The following is a 19,994-nucleotide window of genomic DNA, read 5'->3' on the forward strand; positions in this document are numbered from 1 at the left end:
ATGTGGCCTTATAAAAGTATGACGGCTGTTGCTCGTTTCTTTTGATACAAAAACACGTGCAATAAACCATTAGTTTCACTTCTGCTCATTCTTAAGTGATGTTTATAAGAGCCTGTGTGACATGTGTCCTTTAACCGCATCACACTTATCCATGCGCTCGTTGTGACTGACTTGACTGACCCAATTAATTATTACCATCATCTACACTTGTGTGTGGGTTGGTCACTCAAAACACATGTGTAGTGCAGTATTCAATCTGTAACCCCCAGCATGTAAACGCTACCCTGCTCGGTCACTTTTTCTGCGGATTTTGAATCCGTTTTGTTTTAGCACTGGAATCAACCATGTGACAAATCTGCTTTGAGTATTTGATACTACCAGTTTATGCTACAGCTAAGGAAAATGTTGGCTTAGCTAAACACTGAAGACTAACTACATGCATGTAAAGCTAACGCTACATACTACTGAAAATGGTTAGTTAACTTTTAATGTAAGAGCAGTGCTTTATTATATTTGTTAGTCACTTTAACAGTGACAGTTTGCTAGTTAGCACTATGGTAAAGTAAGGTTAGCCTTCTGCATGATGTTGAAACATGCTAAACACCTGCCAGACAATCAGAAAGGACTCGAAACGCAGTTTAAAGCTACTTATGTTTTTAGTACATGCAGGCTAATTAGTGATCTTTAATAAGTGGATTTGTTTTATTAATACGAAGGAATGAGGTTAAGCATGCAGGTCAACATGAACGCGCATCGTAACATTAATCATACATGGAGGTTTCTGTGCGGGTGCGCGCTGATAGAAACGGGAACGCGCAATGCTGATGACACGCGAGCGGGCCGATGTAAATCACTGCAATGAGGGGAGGGTGGAGGACACCGGCTGCAGCCCTGCCTCCAAGACACACGGCAGGCAGGCAGAGCACCATCACAGGGGCAACAAAGGGACGCGTGGTTCCTCTCAGGCATCAAATGAATACATGATCCATTGGACAAATTCTGCCTACAGCAAAACGATTTTTTCCCTTCTGTCCTAACCTCAAAGGTAAGAGATTGCACCAATTCAAGAAATTATATGTTGTGTTCATATATCTGTTATTGTTTTAACAATATATTAAGCCAAAAACCCTAGCCAGGCTTTTACTGTTAATGTTTTACTATCCGCTGTAATAGCATGTTTTTGAATTGCCGTTGAGATTGATTTAAGGCACACCATGGAGCATGAAATGGGTGTGACATGTTACTTCATAATGTGTGTGCGATGAGCAGCAGCAAATCTTGTATGTCATGTATTAGGAGTGTTTGTATTGGATACTAATTTCTCCCTGTATTTCATGAGGTCAAGTTAAAGTACTTCAAATATTAAGCATTTTCCCTGTTTTATTTATGGTGTAATAGCACTGTACAGTCATGGAGCTGGAGCACTTCGATGAGCGAGACAAGGCTCAGAGAAATACCCGCAGGGGCTCAAGAGGGAATGGGCTCGCCAGTCCCACTCATAGCGCTCACTGCAGCCTGTACAGAACCAGGACACTGCAAGCCCTGACCTCAGAAAAGAAGGCCAAGAAGATCCGTTTCTACCGCAATGGGGACCGCTACTTCAAAGGGATTGTGTATGCCATTTCTCAGGACAGATTTAGGTCTATAGAAGCACTGCTGGCTGACCTCACAAGAGCTCTGTCAGATAATGTGAACTTGCCACAAGGGGTTCGAACCATATATACTATTGATGGGATGGGAAAGATTACCAACATGGACCAGCTGGCGGAGGGTGAGTGTTTCTTAAATGTATGTTTCTTTTACCAAAATGTGTAACTTCCTCTTTTATATAGCAAAATAAATCAGTTAGACTATCATGTAATCTTTGCTTTATCTTTCATGTGCTTTGCTTTCATGTTCCATTACTTTTGTCTGTGGGAGAAATAGAAAACCATCTACTCTGTGTTGATTTCCTTTAGGGGAGAGCTATGTTTGTGCATCCATAGAGCCCTACAAGATGCTGGACTACACAAAGAATGTAAATCCCAACTGGTCACATGGTGCCAGGACGGCTGTGTCCCTCCGTGATCCTCCTTCTCTTGGTAGTGTGAAGGCTGGAGCCCCAGAAAACAGGGAGGGCAAGGACTTCATTAAGCCCAAACTGGTAACCATCGTCCGCAGCGGAGTAAAGCCTCGCAAGGCTGTACGCATCCTGCTCAACAAGAAGACGGCACACTCCTTTGAGCAAGTGATGACTGACATCACAGACGCCATCCAGCTGGACTCTGGATCCGTCAAAAGGATATATACTGTTGACGGCAAAATGGTAAGTGTTAAGTTATCATTTGTAGTGGATTCTGTGAACCTCACTTGCTCTTTTTAGACTACTATTCTAATAGAGTACTTGTTTGGGGGTTTTGTTATAACTTGGTACCAACAACCACTTTTATATTGAATACAGGTTTAAAACTATCAAATAAACTCCCCTTACTCAGAGGGAAAAGATGGTGAAGCTTAACAATAGTTTATCTACATTTTTGAAAAAGATTCTTAATTTACATAAACTGAAAGAATGTGAACTGTTATACAGCCCATTTTGCTATTTGTTTAACAGTAAGCTTATTTCTAACTGAAACTTTTAGACAAATTGTTTGCATTTTGAAAGTCATTAAACAATGCAACCGGAACAACCTTAAGTGCTCTACATTATACCTAAGAGAGTGCATTACATTACACATTTCTCCTCCCACTGATCATTTAATTGCTCACATGTGGTGAAGAAATTATGCTTTTGTCAGCTAGAAGTTAAAGGAGACTGGTATAGCCTTAACCAGTCTGTTGATCACAGCTTGGCTGTGTGTAGTGGATTGATCTTGTTGTGGAGACAGGCAGTGGTATAGTGGGGATTTTTTTACTGGGTGGACGGGGCGGGGGGAGGAGAGAGACACTATGGACGCGCTCGTGAACTGTCAACGGTGGGGGTACACTGTGGACCTCTGTCGCCTGTTAGCTTACATGACGCCATTTAAAAAATATAATAATAAAGGCCGGTGCCGGCCGTCAGTGAACCGAGCCGTCCTTTCTGCGCGACTGTCACTCAAATGCGGCAGCGGGACATAGTCTCAATTTGTGGGACGTGGGACAAATGATAATAATGCTGTGTGTGCAGTCAAAGTGGGACACCTGGCCACCCCACACACACACACACACACACACACACACACACACACACACACACACACACACACACACACACACACACACACACACACACACACACACACACACACACACACACACACACACACACACACACACACACACACACACACACACACACACACACACACACACACACACACACACACACACACACACACACACACACACACACACACACACACACACACTTACTTCAAATCAAGTTGCATAAATACTTGAGCTACGTTTTTATTATAATTACTGTGAAATGTATGATGTTTTCGTCATTATTACATCAAATACACTTGCAACTGATAACACTGGCAATGATTTAATATTTATTAGATTATTAAAAAAAAATCATGCTTCAAAAAAGTGGGGGGACGGCAATCCCCCGCGTCCAACGACCACTACACCACTGGAGACAGGTATTCTTCTTCGTTTAAATGTTTTCCACATTCTTTTTGTGGTACTGCATCCCACATAGAACAATTACACCACCACAATGCATCTGGAGTTTATCTAGCACAGTGAGCCCACTTTGAGTTTTAATGAAGGAATGTAACTTTCCTCTGTTCATGAATTTCTACCTCACCGAAAGAGAAAGACGGCCCACTAGGGTCAAAGTCAACTGGGAATAATTGCTAAATTTGTTACGAGAAATGGGTTTCTAGGACTCTGCTTTTATTCCTTCTTAACAGCAGCACACGATTGAATTGTTCCGGTATTCACTTAGGGAGTTAGTAGCAGATTCACCTAAATACCAAGCTGCCTGGATTATATAAAAATAACTATGTCCATTATTCAGTTGAACTTTCTAGACGGTTGCAATTATTTACAATTACACACTTAAGAAAGTGCCTCGTTTCACCATATTGTACCAATACATCAAATTAAATAATATTCTTCGAGATATTTAAGATTACAGGGGATGTGGATATTTATGGTTGATATAAACAGAACTAAGTGGAAACTGCACATACAGTAGAGATTACTTAGCAAAGTAGCGACAAATAAATCCACCCTTTAACTAAACACAAGAACTTTATCACCTGCTCTCCACATGACTATCCTTAACACACACTACACTAAGTTGTTTTACTTTGATGGTTCCTATGGTGATGTGGTTTCCTGAGCTGGTTGCTAAGGAACAGCCTCTGCGGCAGAGCGGTGCAGCAGTGATGTCAGGACTGTAGGTAGAGTGTGAGAAGGGCCATACATGCAGTGCTCGGTCTCTCAGCCTCCTCATGCACATGGCGGCATGATGGAGCACATGGCTGAGGCATAATCTACCCCGTTCTGTAATGGTGTGTCGAGGGAACAGCTGGGGATCTTCATATCAACCAACACCTCTGTGTTCATAAATCCTGTAAGCTATTTAAGGAATTCAGATTTTTTAGAAAAGCATTCATGGACACCAAGTTGCAATAGATCCAAGTTAGATGTACAAAGAACATGCCATTTTAACTTTATTTCTATTCTGCATTTGTATCTCACCATCTATTTGTCAGGTATTATTACCTATTCAGTTTAGTAGTTTCAATGTCCTCTATTTTTTTCTCCAAATAAGCTGTTTTATATGCTTGTGAGTGCACCTCTGTGCTCTACTTTCCCTGTTATTTATGTTTGCTATTTCTCTGACTCCAGATGGCATAACCAGCACCCATTGGCATTCAAAGGCCTGTCTTCATGGGTGCTTAATCTTTGGTAAATGACCCGCTTGTGCTGTTGGTCCTGAAACAGTCATTCTGGGGAGGACAATTATTCTGCTACATACTTCTTGTATCATTTAATTTGCTGCAGGTTTAACACAATAGTATTCATTTTTATTACGATGACACATTCTGATGATATTCTCATGTAGTCACTGTCCTGTTTCTATGAGTGGATCTGTTTAGCAGGTGGCTCAGTTGGATGACTCTGATCCTTGGCCAAATGGATACAACCAAGGTCTTGCTAATGGCAGAATTTAATAAACCTCAGTTGTTTGATATGTTAAAAAACATTATCCCAGAGTAGTACAAATATATAAGGTATGGAGAAACAAAACATAATAGAGGAACAGTTCTAGATATGAAAACATGCCATGGTCCTGCTGTTGTGTTTGGAATAGAGCAGGTCATATCTGCATTAGTATGTCTGAGCAGATTTAAACCATGACATTCCAACCCCTGGTATAAATAATGTGGTTCTGCACAGCAGTATCGTGTTGTGCACATTGCTGACTTTCAGTTAACCTCTACTGCCCTTTCCTGGTTTGGACTGTATGTGCCTACAACAATCCCTAAAGACATCAATTAACTAACTTCTTGTGCAAATGTGAATTGTGTATAACACTTGTTTTTTAATGTAAAAACCGTGCTATTTTTTGGTAATTATTTAAGAGTTACTTTGTTGCTGTTGACAGAAAACATTCTGAAACCCTATTTGTAGAACTCTCAGTGTAACTAAAGGGCAGAAAGAGGGATGGAGGAGATAGAAAGGCTGCCTGGCTTTCCTCACAGCTACTGCTGTGACTTGGATGTTACACACTGAAAAATGAACATGCCCAGCAGCGTTCTGTTCATTTTGTGTAAAGAAGAACATTTTATCCTCCCCTTGTTCTTGGAGGCTACTATTATGCTTGAGCTAAAGTGGAAGTTGATGTTGCTTTTTAATTGTAACACTCGGAAACATTACAGCAATTAAAATGAGTACTGAGATATGTCCTTATGAAATCTAGGATCTGCATTATTAATGCTGAAAATGTGTGCGATAGTATTACTGCTCATTATGTGTTTTATTCTGAGCTGTGTGTGTCCTTATGGATGCCTTAATAATGCTGACGTGCACTTCTTAAGGCAGCTATTACTCTTATCTGCCTTGTGTAGCATCTGCAGTTAATCCCCCCATTCTGGAGCAGACCTCATTTAAGTCATGTTTGATTCATGTCAGTGTACTGTATATGCAGTTTTATATATGTTTCTCTTTCTACTGAACATTTTTATTTCCTAAAAAACATATTGCATGCTCTCCCACTGTACATAAGGGCAGCTCATGCAAATGAACTCAAATCATTTGCAAATTGCATATGAAGGAGAGACATGTTTCCCCCTCACATGTTGTGGGACACTGCTGTGTTTAGTCTTGCACTTCAAAGGGGAGATTCAGCACCCTGGAGAGCTCCACCTGTCCGCTGGCAGAGGGATGTTATATTACCAATTTGCTGCTTCTTCTATTGTCCTTGTTACCACAGATGTATTCACTTCTAAAGCATGCATACGTCCCCATGTGTTTTTTGTTTGAGAGCAGCGCACAGATAACACCCTGCAAATCAATATTTGCACAGGATGCTCCCAGACTGCAATGAGGCTGCATGCGTGTGTGTGTGTGTGTGTGTGTTGGGGGGATGGTAGGCCTGATGGAGCTGCTGTGTCACCCAGCAGACATAAGAAGTCAATATAAAGCAACAGTCATGATTGCCCTAGTTATGCCATTCCATAACACGTTTTATGCAAACAATATGTAATTATAATGTGTATCAATGGAAGGAGTCTCTGTCTGTCTTCTTACTAGACTGTCTAAGGAGAGTAATTAGGAGTTATAGCAGGAGTCAATCCCCAAAGACGTAAAGCCAGATTTCAGCCCATCTGATCACTGTGAAAGTTCCCTAGCATTTCTATAGTCTGCAGTTTGTGCTGTCCACTGTCCAGTACCCCACATAGGAACTGACAGGGAATTTAAAAAGCAGCCGTGTCCCTCTCATTGTCTCAGCTGTGATTCTGTCTGGTCTCCTTGGCAACAGCTGTGCAGCTCTCCTCCCCTTTGGGATCTCACACTGGGGGGCGGGGTGGTGGGCTGTCAGAGTGGGCCCCTTTCCAAGCAATGTTTAGCAGTGGTTATGGCTTGATGGTGTCGACGTTTGATTGTTTTATCAGTAACCAGCAGAAAATATTCCTTTCTTTTGCGTAGTGGATAATCCAGCGTGTCCATATTTCTGATACAAATATCAAAGCTGCATATGCTGATTCCAATAATACTACTACTACTACTACCATACTGATACAAATAATAAAGTCCACAACTGTAGTAATTTTCCTTTGCCTTAACAGTTTAAAACACATCAATCATGACATGAAATGATTAGCATGGAAATGTAATGTATTCTCTTTATTGTTGACCACTTTAAAGGCAACATTTCTTCTGAGATCTTACAATGAAAAACCTGAATATTTCCACTATCATCATAACTAAGGATGTTTAATAAACGGTTAGAGGGTAGTCGGGTTGACCAACTGTGGTGGCTCTCTTGTCTGTGGTTCTCTGCTCTGTCTAAGCACTTAGGTCATCTTATCAGACTCCTGCTGACCTGATAATGTATTCACCTATTAGGTGTTAGCAATTGCAAATGTGTTGATTCAACTGGATGTTTAGCGTTATAATAAAGATAAATATCCACTTAATAAATAACATCTATATGCGATCACATTTTTGATGATGCATGTTCCACCCCTCTGTAGAGGAAATGAAAACATTTTCTGGCATAATGCTGTAGCATCGCACATCAATAAGCTTTGGAGGAGAGATCAGGACTCCATCAGCATCTTCATTTATTTATGACACTGCATTTACTGTGATGGGCTTCTGTCTTAATGAGAGCAGCAAATGTAGACTTGGTCATCTACAATTCTCTTTGTAGGGAAATGAAAACGATTGCATATCTTATATCTCTCTATGATTGAGATCAGAGGATAGGCTATGCCAGGGGTCGGCAACCCCAGTGGCACACTAGGAATAAGTGGAATAAGTGTGCAAAATATTTAAATGTTATTTTCGGATCCTGAACGAGACCAGAGCGCGTCTCCCCGTCTGCAGAAGGAAGCCATGCACGCAACGCAGCCCCGCTCTCTTTATCTCCAGGTGACTTTCTGCCGCTTTCTTCCGTGGTGCTGATCGTTTCACCACGGAGGAAAGCACTTCACTAATTGCAGTACCCATAAGGAGATGTACAAATGCCGCAGTTTTTGCGTGGCTGTGTCTTTAGTTGAAAGCCCAGTGGCGATCTGCTCATCTCTCATCGAAATAATATGCTACAAAGGGGCGGACTGGCCATCTGTGTGTTCTGGAGAATCACAGAAGGGACGATTGTCCTTATTATTATTATGCCATTTAAACCAATTATTTAAATTTGTTTGTTAAATTCAGCATCATGTAAGTTGCGCTGACAGGTCCACACACTGCTTCCCCGCAGCGAGGCTCCCCCCGCCCTCCTGTTGACAGTTCACAAGCGTCGAGCAACTGTGTTAGCAACTCTAACACAGAAAAGGCCTGTCTATGCTGCCCCAGAACGCCTCGGGAGATTTGTCTTTTTCTTCCTGGGTACAGTGACGTGACCATACCCAAATGGACCAATCCGTGGAGCTCCTCACACACACTCTCTCAGCGGCGAAACTGTGACGCGCTGGGGTGGGGGTGCTAGTGGAGCCTCACAGATGGGGGTGCTGCAGCCCCCTCAGCACACCCCCCCCCCCTTCCCACTTCCATTTGCGGTGTCTCGCTGTCTCGCAGACCCCACGCAGCAAACAGGAAATGAACCCAGCTCACACTGTCCGTTCCTCGCATGGTCATTGTCTTCACACAGTAAGAGCAGTTCATTCCAATCACTTACTCGATGTGTCGGGAAAACAGTTCTGTCTCTGGAGTCAATACAGTGCAGTGTCACTGGAAAGTACACATTACATGTTAAACTTGAGTCTTTTCTGTTACTAAGAGAATGAATCTCCATCTTCACCAGGTTTCCTCCCTTCAGGACTTTTTTGGGGACGATGATATCTTTTTTGCCTGTGGCCCTGAGAAGTTCCGCTATCAGGATGACTTCAACTTGCAAGAGGGTGGTAAGTGTCCTTTAATTTATGAGGGTTTGATCACGGCTATCACATTATCAGATGTTCACTACATGATTACTAGGCTAAATAATTCACTCTATTCAAATACTGCAATATCTAAAAGAAAACATGTGCCAAACAATTCATCTTTATTGTGCATTTTGTCTCTGGTACATTATTTACACTTATCTGTGTGTGTGTGACATTTGGGGGGGTAACAAAGCTTTACTGTAACTGAAAAGAACGTCAATAATGTAGGAGGCGCTGGATTATTTACACATACTGTGAAGGTTCTTTTTCTTTCTTTTTTCAAGCCATCCTCCTTTTGAAACCAAATGAAATTCTGAAAGTTTATAGTTGTGGTACAGTGTCTGTGATTGATGAACGTGCAGGTCAGAATAGAGAGGATGTCATCACTCATGCTTTGTTTGTGAAAGCTGTCCTTATTAATAATGTTGTATAGTACCTACACACCTGTTTGTCCGCACTATTTGCCACTCTACTTTTAGTACTCCTCTTTCTAGTACTTCGAACTTCCCCGTTTAGTAACTCAAGCTGACTTAAAATTGGAAGAAAGCCTAGTATTAGATTCGAGGGGAACATGTCGCTCCAGTAGTTTTTATATTTTTCCTTTTTATAGAGTGCCTGGTCGCAAAGTCTGCATCATACGGCCGGCTTCCCTCCGGACATGCTCTCTCCTCCCCGAGAATCGGTGGGATGTCCCGCAGAAGCAAGTCTCCATCATCCCCTGGTTCAGGTGAGTGTGTCTGTCTGTCAGAGTGTTCTTAAAGTATATTTCGGTTTACTCTGCTGTATTTCATTAATATACGAATCGTTTGTTTCCAATTATAATCAGCAAATGGCACGGCAGGCAGTCAGCTGTCCACCCCTCGATCTGGGAAGTCTCCGAGCCCGTCTCCAACAAGTCCAGCTAGCCTTCGAAGACGACGGGTAACACATACATTTTCATTTCAATAAGTTAATGTCCTAAAGATTTATTTCATATTATGTCACATGTTTTATCAGATAATCTTTGATAGAGGAGTACAACAATTGTCTTCATCAATGAATAATATTTCAGTACACTGAATTAAACAGAAACTAATATATACATGGGTTTATATTCCTCAAAATAGCTTTAAATGATCCTCCTGGCTGTTTGTATATATAACACTGCTAGTGTTATATGTTTTGTAAAAATATAGTTACAGGTGCCTCAGGTTTGAGTACACAGGTACAGATGTAAATATCATCTCATGCACAACATGTCCCGAATCCCCCAAACCTTGAGGTCCCTCTAATACACATTGTGTTTGTTCATGTATAATGGCGCTTTAGAGCTACCTTTTTTACATTACATGTCATTTTTAGACGCTTTTATCCAAAGCGACTAACAAACATTCAATACTGTGGACAATCTCCACAGGAGCGAAGTGTCTTGCCCAGGGACACAACCACATGCTGACTGCAGTGGGACTCGAACTTGCTACCTCCTGATTCGAAGTCCAGAACACTATCCACTGAGCCACAGCCGCCTTTTGGATACAATGTAATCCAAATTGCAGCAGCACATCTTCACTGTGATTATCATAGATCTGGGGAGAACACGTTTTGAGACTGCACAGCACAGTCAACTGAGCAGAGAAATCCATTTATCAGGGATACCATCATTAATGAATCATAAGGCTGTCTGGGTTGGTATCGTGGCTGCGGCAAAGGATATTCATTTCAATCCGTTTTGGAACCACATGCCCGTCTTTATGCAGGTGGGAACGTTGGTATAATGTTGCACCACGCCTACCAGTACACATATGCTTTGTGTCAACTGGCTGTCATCACATCTTTAAAAGCTGTGCCTTCTCTTAAGTCTGTAAGACACTTGCATCAGTGTGTCTTTGACTCTCAATGACATGGCTGCCTCTTTCTTTTCCAGGGATCTCATCACAGTGGCTCTTCACTCTCTTTAGCTTCTACCAAGGTTTGTAGTTCAATGGATGAAGGCGATGGGCCCAGCAGTGAAGGTAGGACTCTGACTGATAATAACATATTGTTAAAAGACTTTGTAAGTATTGACTGGGCTATTTTTCATACCTTTTTTCCTCCTCAGCTGAGCTAGTGGACGAGTGCCCCTCTGTCCCTGTGTCCATCTCAGAGAGGTACAAAGTGGGGAGGACCTTAGGGGACGGAAACTTTGCCGTGGTCCGAGAGTGTGTGGAGAGATCCACCGGAAGGGAGTATGCTCTGAAGATCATCAGCAAAGACAAATGCAGAGGAAAGGTTAGCCTGCCTTTTTCATTATCATCATCAGCTTTTATTTGAAGAGACTCTTGGTCCATACCAATGTTTCCACAGAGGTGACGTAGAGGTATCGTACAGCACTGAGACATGGATTTGAAAGCAGCATAATGACAGAGTTATGAGAAACATTCAATCGACAGATGAATTTGTACATTAGATTTCTCAAGAGAGCATGGAACGTGTGGACTCGTGCATTACAGAACATTTCACTTGCACTGCACCACCTTGGTTTTCTAAGCAGTATACGCAAACAGTCATTATAGCTTCCAGAGGCTCGCCTTCTTATACTTGAGCCACAAGGGGGCAGTAGAGAGAGGAGTGCAATAAGCTCTAAAGAGGTTCACCTTAACCTTATCTGAACATCAAGAGAATTCTCTCGCCAACATGTTGGCTTGTATATATAAGACACGCCGCTGTCTATACATGTCATCATCATCAGCCATTTCATCTGTGATGATGTGTCCCAGGTACTACAGACCAAACCAAGGTTATTATCCCCTTTTGCTCTGCAGATCATTACAGCGCTCTTCTTAGCATTGTATTTAACATCAAATTTGACCATAATCAGAACACACATTTAGCAACTGTTGAAATCCAGCACTGCTAGGAGAAACAATAGCCAGATCATCGGAAGACATGAGATGGTTTACAATCACATGACCAATCACACACCCTGTTTTACAGACACTTAAATCATCTGATAGATCATTCATATAGATATTAAAAAGGCTCGGTGAGAGGAGCCCCCCCTGGCGGACCCCATTACCAACACCAAATGGCGCCGAGACTGCATTCCCCCATTTGATCCGCATGCTCTGGTTGGCATGCCAATAAGCCAGGATCCTAATAATACTGTTGGGCACACCTCTCTGTCTCCATTTTAAAAACAGTTTATGATGGTTTACTCGGTCAAAAGCCTTCGAGGCATCAATGAACCAATCAGAACAGTGGAATTCTGTCTCCTATATGTTACTACCATTTCCTTCAAAGCATAGATGCATAGCTCAGTACCATGCTTAGCCTTGAAGCCAAACTGGTTATCTGAGGTACATAAATAAGAACAACATCTATCCAACACAATTCTTTCCAGGACTTTGGATAACACACTGGCCAGAGCAATTGGTCTACAGTTATCCAAGCTCCCTACCTTGCCCGCTCTGTCCTTAATGACAGAGACCAAAGTAACCGTCAACATGGAGTCCGGCAACACACCATGAGTCAGAGGCCGGTAAAACAAATGGCAGGAAGAACTGCAACCTTCGGGCTTGCCAGTTTAAGGTGCTCTGCAGTGATTCGCTCAGAGCTGCTTGCTTTGTTATCAGCTAGCTGTGCAATTGCTCGATAAACCTCTTTAGCTGTGATTCCCACTGTGTCACTTTTCACAACACTACCAACCTTATAGGGTATAGCACTTTGAACACAATTAAGTGTAGTAGAGTAATGTTGCCTCCACAACTCAGCTATGTTATCGGCTCCAGATACTCCCTCTATGGTACACAGTAACGACGTACTGGCGCTGCTCAGAGCTCCCACCTCCTTCCAGAAGCCAGTCACATCATTATGAAGGAGCTTTTCAGCCATAGAGTCCGCTCTCAATGTTTCTGTATGTTTGTTGACATAACAAACTGCATATTTATATCTAGCATTTGTAAGCTTTTTGAGATCCAGGACAGGCCCCTCTCTGGGCCTTCCTGCCCGGACCCAGGCCCCAAAATCATTCTTATCTTCAGCGTATTGATCAGACAGCCACATGTTTATTCCATGCCTTGACGTTGTGTCTCTTCCTAGAGTAGGTATAGCACGGTCTACTGGCTTAACATACAGCTCCCACAATACAATCATACATGTTACCATACTTGCCAACCCTCCCGATTTTCGCGGGAGACTCCCGATTTCATTGCCCTCTCCCGGTTTCCTCCCGGGGTCATATTTCTCCCGATTTCTGACAAAATCACATTTACTCACGACTGTTTCCACTCGGACTTTAATACAGCTACACCATTGTTTGGTTTCCGTGGTAGCGCGTCTCTTTAGTAGCGCGCGCAACTGAAAGTCTGAGAGGGTGAGCCGATAGTCACAGAAAACAGAACAAGAATCGACAACTCTACCCTCTGCTCACTCCTTTCCTGAAAAATACAGGTCCAGCCTGCTCCATCAAGGATGGTGCTAAAGGGCTGCAAGACAGTGCACTTACAACTACAATAAGCATGTGTAGATGTTAATCTAATACAGCTCCGGCGATCCGCTAACACCCCCCCCGCGGTGGTTTTGAAATGCTCCAGATTTCTGAGGTCTCAAGGTTGGCAAGTATGCATGTTACAGAGGTCTTCACGGTGAGAGCTTTCATTACAACCCACATCAACACACAGAGTTGCCACTTTGGGTAGATATACATCACTCAATAGGACATCAGTTCTCCCATAGTACAATAGCCTATCCTCATTTGTGAGCTTGGACCAGTCCACTTTAGTGGTACAGGCATTTTTAACCTCCTGAGACATCTCAGGGAGACTATCACAATCTAGTGACATTACAAAAGGAATGTGATCTGACATCGATGCCTCATACACAATCTCAATTGATCTTAACATTCATTAGCAGTGCTTATGCAATGGTCAAGCCATGCAGTTGTATGCCAGGCCTCGCTTATATATGAATAGCTATCTGTAGGCAGAAGTATTTGGCTTGATAAAATAAGATTGTTATCATCACAGAACTGTAGCATATGCTTAGCAAAGGACCTTGTGTCTGATATGTCAGCATTCATATCACCCACTACATAAACACTGGAGGAATGATTATCAGCAATAAAAGAATGTATAAAAGCAAGTCTGTTCAGGTATTCATCTTCATTATGCTGTGACTCATACGGTGTATATACATTGAGAATGCTAAACTCCTTGTTATTCATTTTGATCTGCACAGCAATACACCAGTCAACTTCAAGCCTGATGACATTAATGACAGCGTCCAGCTTTTTGTGCCACAGGATAGCCACGCCCCCTGCTATCCTTCCTCTCACTATTCCCAGAGATAGGTCCGTAGTGGACTCACCAGCCCCGTGAACATTGTCATTAAGAGAGTTCAACTTTCCCAAATCCTGCTTTGGTAAAAAAGTTTCTTGCAATCATAGAATGTCACAGTTCTGTAGCAAGTCGTCCACCACTGCACGCCGGATCCTGTCAGCAGCGCTGTTGCCCAGGCATAGCTTGTTAATGGAGTTCTGTTTTGGATGCTTATTCAATTTTGTTATTGTCTTCATGAGTCAGCAGATGGTGCTGTCTCCTCTTGGACGACAACAAATATTTTTTAGAACTATTCAGTTTTAAAAACACCTCTCGATGAACCCTTATTAAATAGACATTCCACATTTTTAATATGGTTCTAAATAGTTGTGTTCCTCATATTTGATCTGAAATGACTGAAAGGATGCCCCACAATCTAACATTCCACAGATGTGCATGTTTATAAAAATGTGTTTACTGTGCAGTGTTTATAAATGTTCTTTGTTACGCAGGAACACATGATCCAGAGCGAAGTGTCAATCCTTCGGCGTGTGAAACATCCCAACATAGTTCTCCTCATTGAGGAGATGGACACCTGTAGTGAACTCTATCTCGTAATGGAGTTGGTTAAGGTACTACACGTTTGGTAGTTCTTCCAAACATTTCCAGCAAAGAAGCAACATTGTAGGGCCAATTGTGATTTTTTGTTATCTATATGTTTGTTATCAACATTTAATTTGAGTTGTTATGATCTGTTTGGTAACATTACTTTTTGTATGTTCATGTTAGTCTATAGACATGGCTTCCTGTTAATGGCTAAAGCTGCATCTGCCCTTAACATAGTTGGAAACAAACGATTGGCACTGTTTCACTTAAATACTCTTTCACAGGGCGGGGATCTTTTTGATGCCATCACCTCCTCAAGCAAATACACAGAGCGAGATGCCAGCAGTTTGCTGTTCAATCTGGCAAGCGGCATCAAGTACCTCCACAGCCTCAAAATTGTCCACAGAGACATAAAACCAGAAAACCTGTTGGTGAGTATGACTCTTTAGATGTTGCACTGGCAGTGAGTGACGCTACATTGAAAAGCTTCCCATGTTCAGACCTAATGGATCCGTCTTCCATATGAATTGTTCCTCATTCCTTTTTCAAGCAACTTTTTGTTTGTTTGTTTATACAAGCTTGCACTTAGAGCTTACAATTACATGTACACATGTCAAATATATAGGACAAATTAATAACATTATGAAATGTGTACGAAAACTCCAGAAGCTAAACAAAAAGTGAAACTCAAACAAGAGGTGCATCTCACTTGAGCTCCTAATATCTAATATTTATCACAGCAATTAATTAGTGTGTGACCTTTGTTTTTCTTGTGGCTTCTTATTGTGTGTTTTCAACAGGTATTTGAACACCAGGATGGAAGTAAGTCTCTGAAGCTCGGCGATTTTGGCTTGGCTACCATCGTCAACGGGCCCCTCTTTACCGTGTGTGGCACCCCGACCTATGTAGCACCGGAGATAGTCGCTGAGACCGGGTGAGTCAGTCATTAGGCATGTCCTTTTCATGTAAAATGACCAGTACAGTTGTGGACTATTGCTACTTGCAGAAGTACTTGGTCTCTGATACCTGCTTTATGTTTCTTCAATTACAGGTATGGCCTCAAGGTGGACATCTGGGCAGCTGGTGTCATCACTTACATACTTCTGTGTGGCTTTCCACCTTTCCGCGGGTATGTGTTCCTTTCAGGACGTTTATTTTGATGTTAACCTGATTCAAATTAATGACATGAATAAAATATATCAATCACATTCTAGGCTATTATATGGAACTTAGTTTGAGCTTTATAGGATACATGTTGTTTTGTTTACATCAGCAGTGGTGAAGATCAGGAGGCTCTGCTTGAACAGCTTTTGAAGGACCAGCTGGAATTCCCTGCACCATACTGGGACAATGTGTCTGACAATGCCAAGGTGTGTGTGTGTGGAAGTGTTCTCCTCATCCGCCATCGTTATGCTCCATGTGAAACACCACGTGTGTGAGTACTGTTGTCTCATAGCTTTGAGTATCCAGTATAATAATGTATTCTGTCTTTATGTAGGCTCTGATCACGTGGATGCTGCAGGTAGACGTGGATCAGAGATGCACAGCTGCACAGGTGCTCGATCACCGCTGGGTTAATGTAAGTTCAGCTTTTAAAAAATGGAACCAGAATCACCTGTGTAGAACGGGCATTGATCAGAAAGAGGCCAGTGTGGGGCAGCAGGTGGACTTTCTGAAACGTTGTTCTTTGAATTGTCCAGGATGATGGTGTGTCAGAGAATGAGCACCAGCTGCCGGTGGCTGGCAAGATCAAGAAACACTTCAACACAGGGCCCAAGCTCAGCAGCACTGCAGCAGGAGTGTCCGTCATTACAGTAAGCACTGATCTGAAACCCTACACTTGGACCCGGCATGCAGCTCTGCATGAGTAGACATTTTCTCTTTTCTTTTTTGTTGTTGTGTTGTAGTGAAGATTCTTTGGATCTTATTCAAAATGTAAAAATCACATTTGCAAATGCTTTTAATATTTATCTGTATGCTGTCATTACAATTCGGTTGTTATTTAGTTGTACCTGAAAGTGTCTGTCTTTGCAAAACAGCTAATTAATCCATTACTCATCTTTGTATTTGTATTGAGTGACTCTTTGGCTATCTGTGTATCCATCAGTCCATCCATCCGCCTCACGCTCGCAGGCCTAGCTGTGTGTGCTCTGGCCTTTCATCCTCCTCCTTTAGATTGACTGTCAGCACTTTTTTCGGTAGATAAGATTTCTTAAATAGTCTTAAAGCTCAGCTGGATTTTTACAATTGGCAGAAATGAAGTCAATTTGCTTACCTTGGTAATATTTGCCAATCATAATGGGCATCAGTTGCACTCCTCCCTGTCAGTTAACAGCTGTGTTGGAAAAGAAAGAAAACGGACTAAAGTCTAGAGTTGTGCAGCTTAATGCTACCCAGGTCAGAGATGCTTTGAGTTCAAGGTGTTCCTCTGAGTTGCACTCGTCTCTCTCTGCTCAGCTGAACGAGGACTTGACCATCCAGAGGTCAGGGTCTTTGGACCACTACCAGCATCCAGGAGTATATTGGATAAGGTATGACAAAGCATAGTGCACATATGCAATGCTTTCATGATAAAAGTGCTGGCAGTCTCCCAGTATTTCATTTGACCCATTTCCCCTTAATGTAGATATTTCCCCGCCTCACCTTGCCTCTTGTTCACCTCCTAAAGTCCATCACACTCCTTCATCTCACCAGTGCTGCAGCTGTTTCCTCTCGCCTGGCCATGCAGTTTACCTTATTTAGTTGTTCATTCTTACTGCTGTAACAGACTAGATGAAGTTAAACTTTCTGTCACAAGAAGTTTAACTGTAACAAGTGAAGTAAATGCAGCTTTTTAGATACAACTGCATGAAAACATTGGCTCATTTAACATTTGCCAAGTGTCTCAGTGGTGGTTGATTGGATGCCACTCCTCATCACCGTGGTCTTGTAGAGATCTTAACAGCTGCTGTGTCACCCTCTCTCAGACCACGCCACTTGATAAGGAGAAGCAAGTTTTCCGACGAAGACGCAACCAAGATGTGAAGCTTTCTCCCCACCTCCCACGCAGTATGGGGGCCGGTGCCTCACGCAGTGCCAACCATGGCCTCTCTGCCGCCGAGCTGACCCCCGAGTCTGTGGACTATTCCCCGGGTTCAGCTGGCACGGTCCGTCCCATCTCTCCGTTCTAACAGCCTCCCGAGGCCAAAGCACTGTCCACCTTCACATGGAGAAATGTGAGGCGGTGTAGTGCAAAACTGAAAGACCCACATGGGGTTTACGCTAATAAGTTGGACATTACATTTTACACACTGCATTACTGACCTGTACCCATTTAATGTTTCTTCATAAAATAAATGGATTGATCTGAGTAAGGGACAAATGTGTCTCTGGATCAAAGAATATGCCTTAAGAGCATGCAACAATATTATATACACCCCCCCCCCCCCTTTCAAAAAGTTATCCAAACTGCTAAAACCTTATTTTTGCCCAGCATACAGTGGTTCATTGCAGTACTCTAGAGCCCTCTAGTGGTTTATAATCTGTACTGCAGGACTGACATCCTGATGCATAAAGCACTTGGCTTTAATGGGAGTTGTAAATGCAAAACATTTAAAACTTAGCTTTTAATAAAGGAATTACATTATTTTGTGACAGTACATTTTACTTATTATGGTTTGAACACAAATACTTGTTATAAAATAACCCTCTAAATTTGACATTGACTGTAAAAGTCACCTTCCAGGTGTACTGTGTAACATCTTGATTACACTCTACTGAAGTACCTGAATACACAAAGTTTAAGAGGACTTAAAGAACTTAAAAAACCTGCTGCTATAGCATTATCATTAAACATTATTTGTATTGAACATTTGTTTTGTGTAGGACAGATGTTCTCCTGCCACCCAGTAGCATGACTCTTTAAGAGAATTGAGGGCACTAATGTTTGACTGTTGATGGTCCAGCTCACCTGGGCGCTTCAGGATGATTATTGAAACATATATGTTACACGTCTGTGAGAGTGGTTGTAATTCAGTGGTGGTGCAGATGAATGTCAGTGATGTGTAGTTGGTAGTAAGTGCATGTTTAAAGCCTTGCCTTGGCACATATGGATTTAAGTGCAATTAGGTGCATTGCTCAATGAGTGCAGTAACAAATGTGTCCCACAAAATGCTGGAATAAGTGAGAATGGATCTGTTGCTGGTATTATTAGCAACCAACTGACACACTTCTCTATAAGATGGGGGCAATTGGCACCTTTTTTTGGGGTAAAATGTTGGCAAACAAAAGTGCTTCCAGTAAAATCCATTATTTGAATATGTGATGGTCCTTTCGATAACATGATCAAATAACATGACTGAGAAGACTGGCTACTAGATTGTATGTACTGTAATGTTCTCTGACAACTCCATACATTGGTTCACCTGAAGACCAAATATTCATGGATGTGAATGTCTTGTTCCTTTTATCAGAGACTGTAACCTGCATGTGTGCTAATATGCATCCTTAATCAGCTGTTCTGGTCTTCTACTGTTTGATATACACCTGTCAGAGAGGAAACCATTCTTGTTGTCATTGTACGTGACGTCTTGGTGAATGCAGTTCCATTATATAGTCATACCACAGCTAAGTTCAAACTTGTATATACATATTTTAACTGGAATGTAATGTCACACCACAGACTTTGTTGTAAAAGGGCTTTTACGTTTTTGACTCAAAGGGGGTGAACCAAAAAGCACAAGGAAAGCAAGTTGGAACAGTGACATTTTGGGATTGTATATGCTTTCAAGGCTTTTAAAAATCTGAAAAACATTAATATATAGTGTTATTATACACCATGACAATGATAAGACAACTGGGAATGTCAGTATTAGTTATAAGCAGACGGGGAATGCACATTCTGTATTATATGTATCCATATTTCATTAATGTACGATGTCATAAAAAATCTAAATGAATACAAATTTTTTTTTTTTTAATTGGTAAGAAAAATACTTTTATGGTTAAATAAGAAAAATCATAGGTCCAACAATTTTATCTGAAGACCCCTAAAGAGAAAAAA

The 19,994-nt window shown here is 41.9% G+C and overlaps 1 protein-coding gene across 3 annotated transcripts; it reads left to right on the top strand.

Moving 5' to 3' along the window:
• Nucleotides 1–859: 859 nt before the first annotated feature.
• On the top strand, nt 860–18,578 carry dclk1b (doublecortin-like kinase 1b). 3 transcript variants are annotated; one of them, XM_071205110.1, is made up of 17 exons: nt 860–1,045; nt 1,399–1,771; nt 1,959–2,305; nt 8,954–9,053; nt 9,685–9,801; nt 9,901–9,995; nt 10,978–11,065; nt 11,152–11,321; nt 14,860–14,979; nt 15,238–15,384; nt 15,754–15,887; nt 16,005–16,082; nt 16,227–16,323; nt 16,452–16,532; nt 16,654–16,767; nt 17,411–17,484; nt 17,920–18,070. In XM_071205110.1, exons 2-17 carry the CDS (start codon nt 1,411–1,413, stop codon nt 17,975–17,977), a joined length of 2,181 nt encoding a protein of 726 aa, XP_071061211.1. In that variant the 5' UTR covers nt 860–1,045; nt 1,399–1,410; the 3' UTR covers nt 17,978–18,070. The 3 variants fall into 3 exon arrangements, with proteins under 3 accessions (XP_071061211.1, XP_033953086.1, XP_033953087.1); XM_034097195.1 differs by lacking the exon at nt 17,411–17,484 and having other exon boundaries at nt 17,920–18,578; XM_034097196.1 differs by lacking the exon at nt 17,411–17,484 and having other exon boundaries at nt 16,230–16,323; nt 17,920–18,578.
• The last annotated feature ends 1,416 nt before the right edge of the window (nt 18,579–19,994 follow it).

This window comes from Pseudochaenichthys georgianus, chromosome 13 (genome assembly GCF_902827115.2).
Source record: "Pseudochaenichthys georgianus chromosome 13, fPseGeo1.2, whole genome shotgun sequence".
Lineage (NCBI taxonomy): Eukaryota > Metazoa > Chordata > Actinopteri > Perciformes > Channichthyidae > Pseudochaenichthys > Pseudochaenichthys georgianus.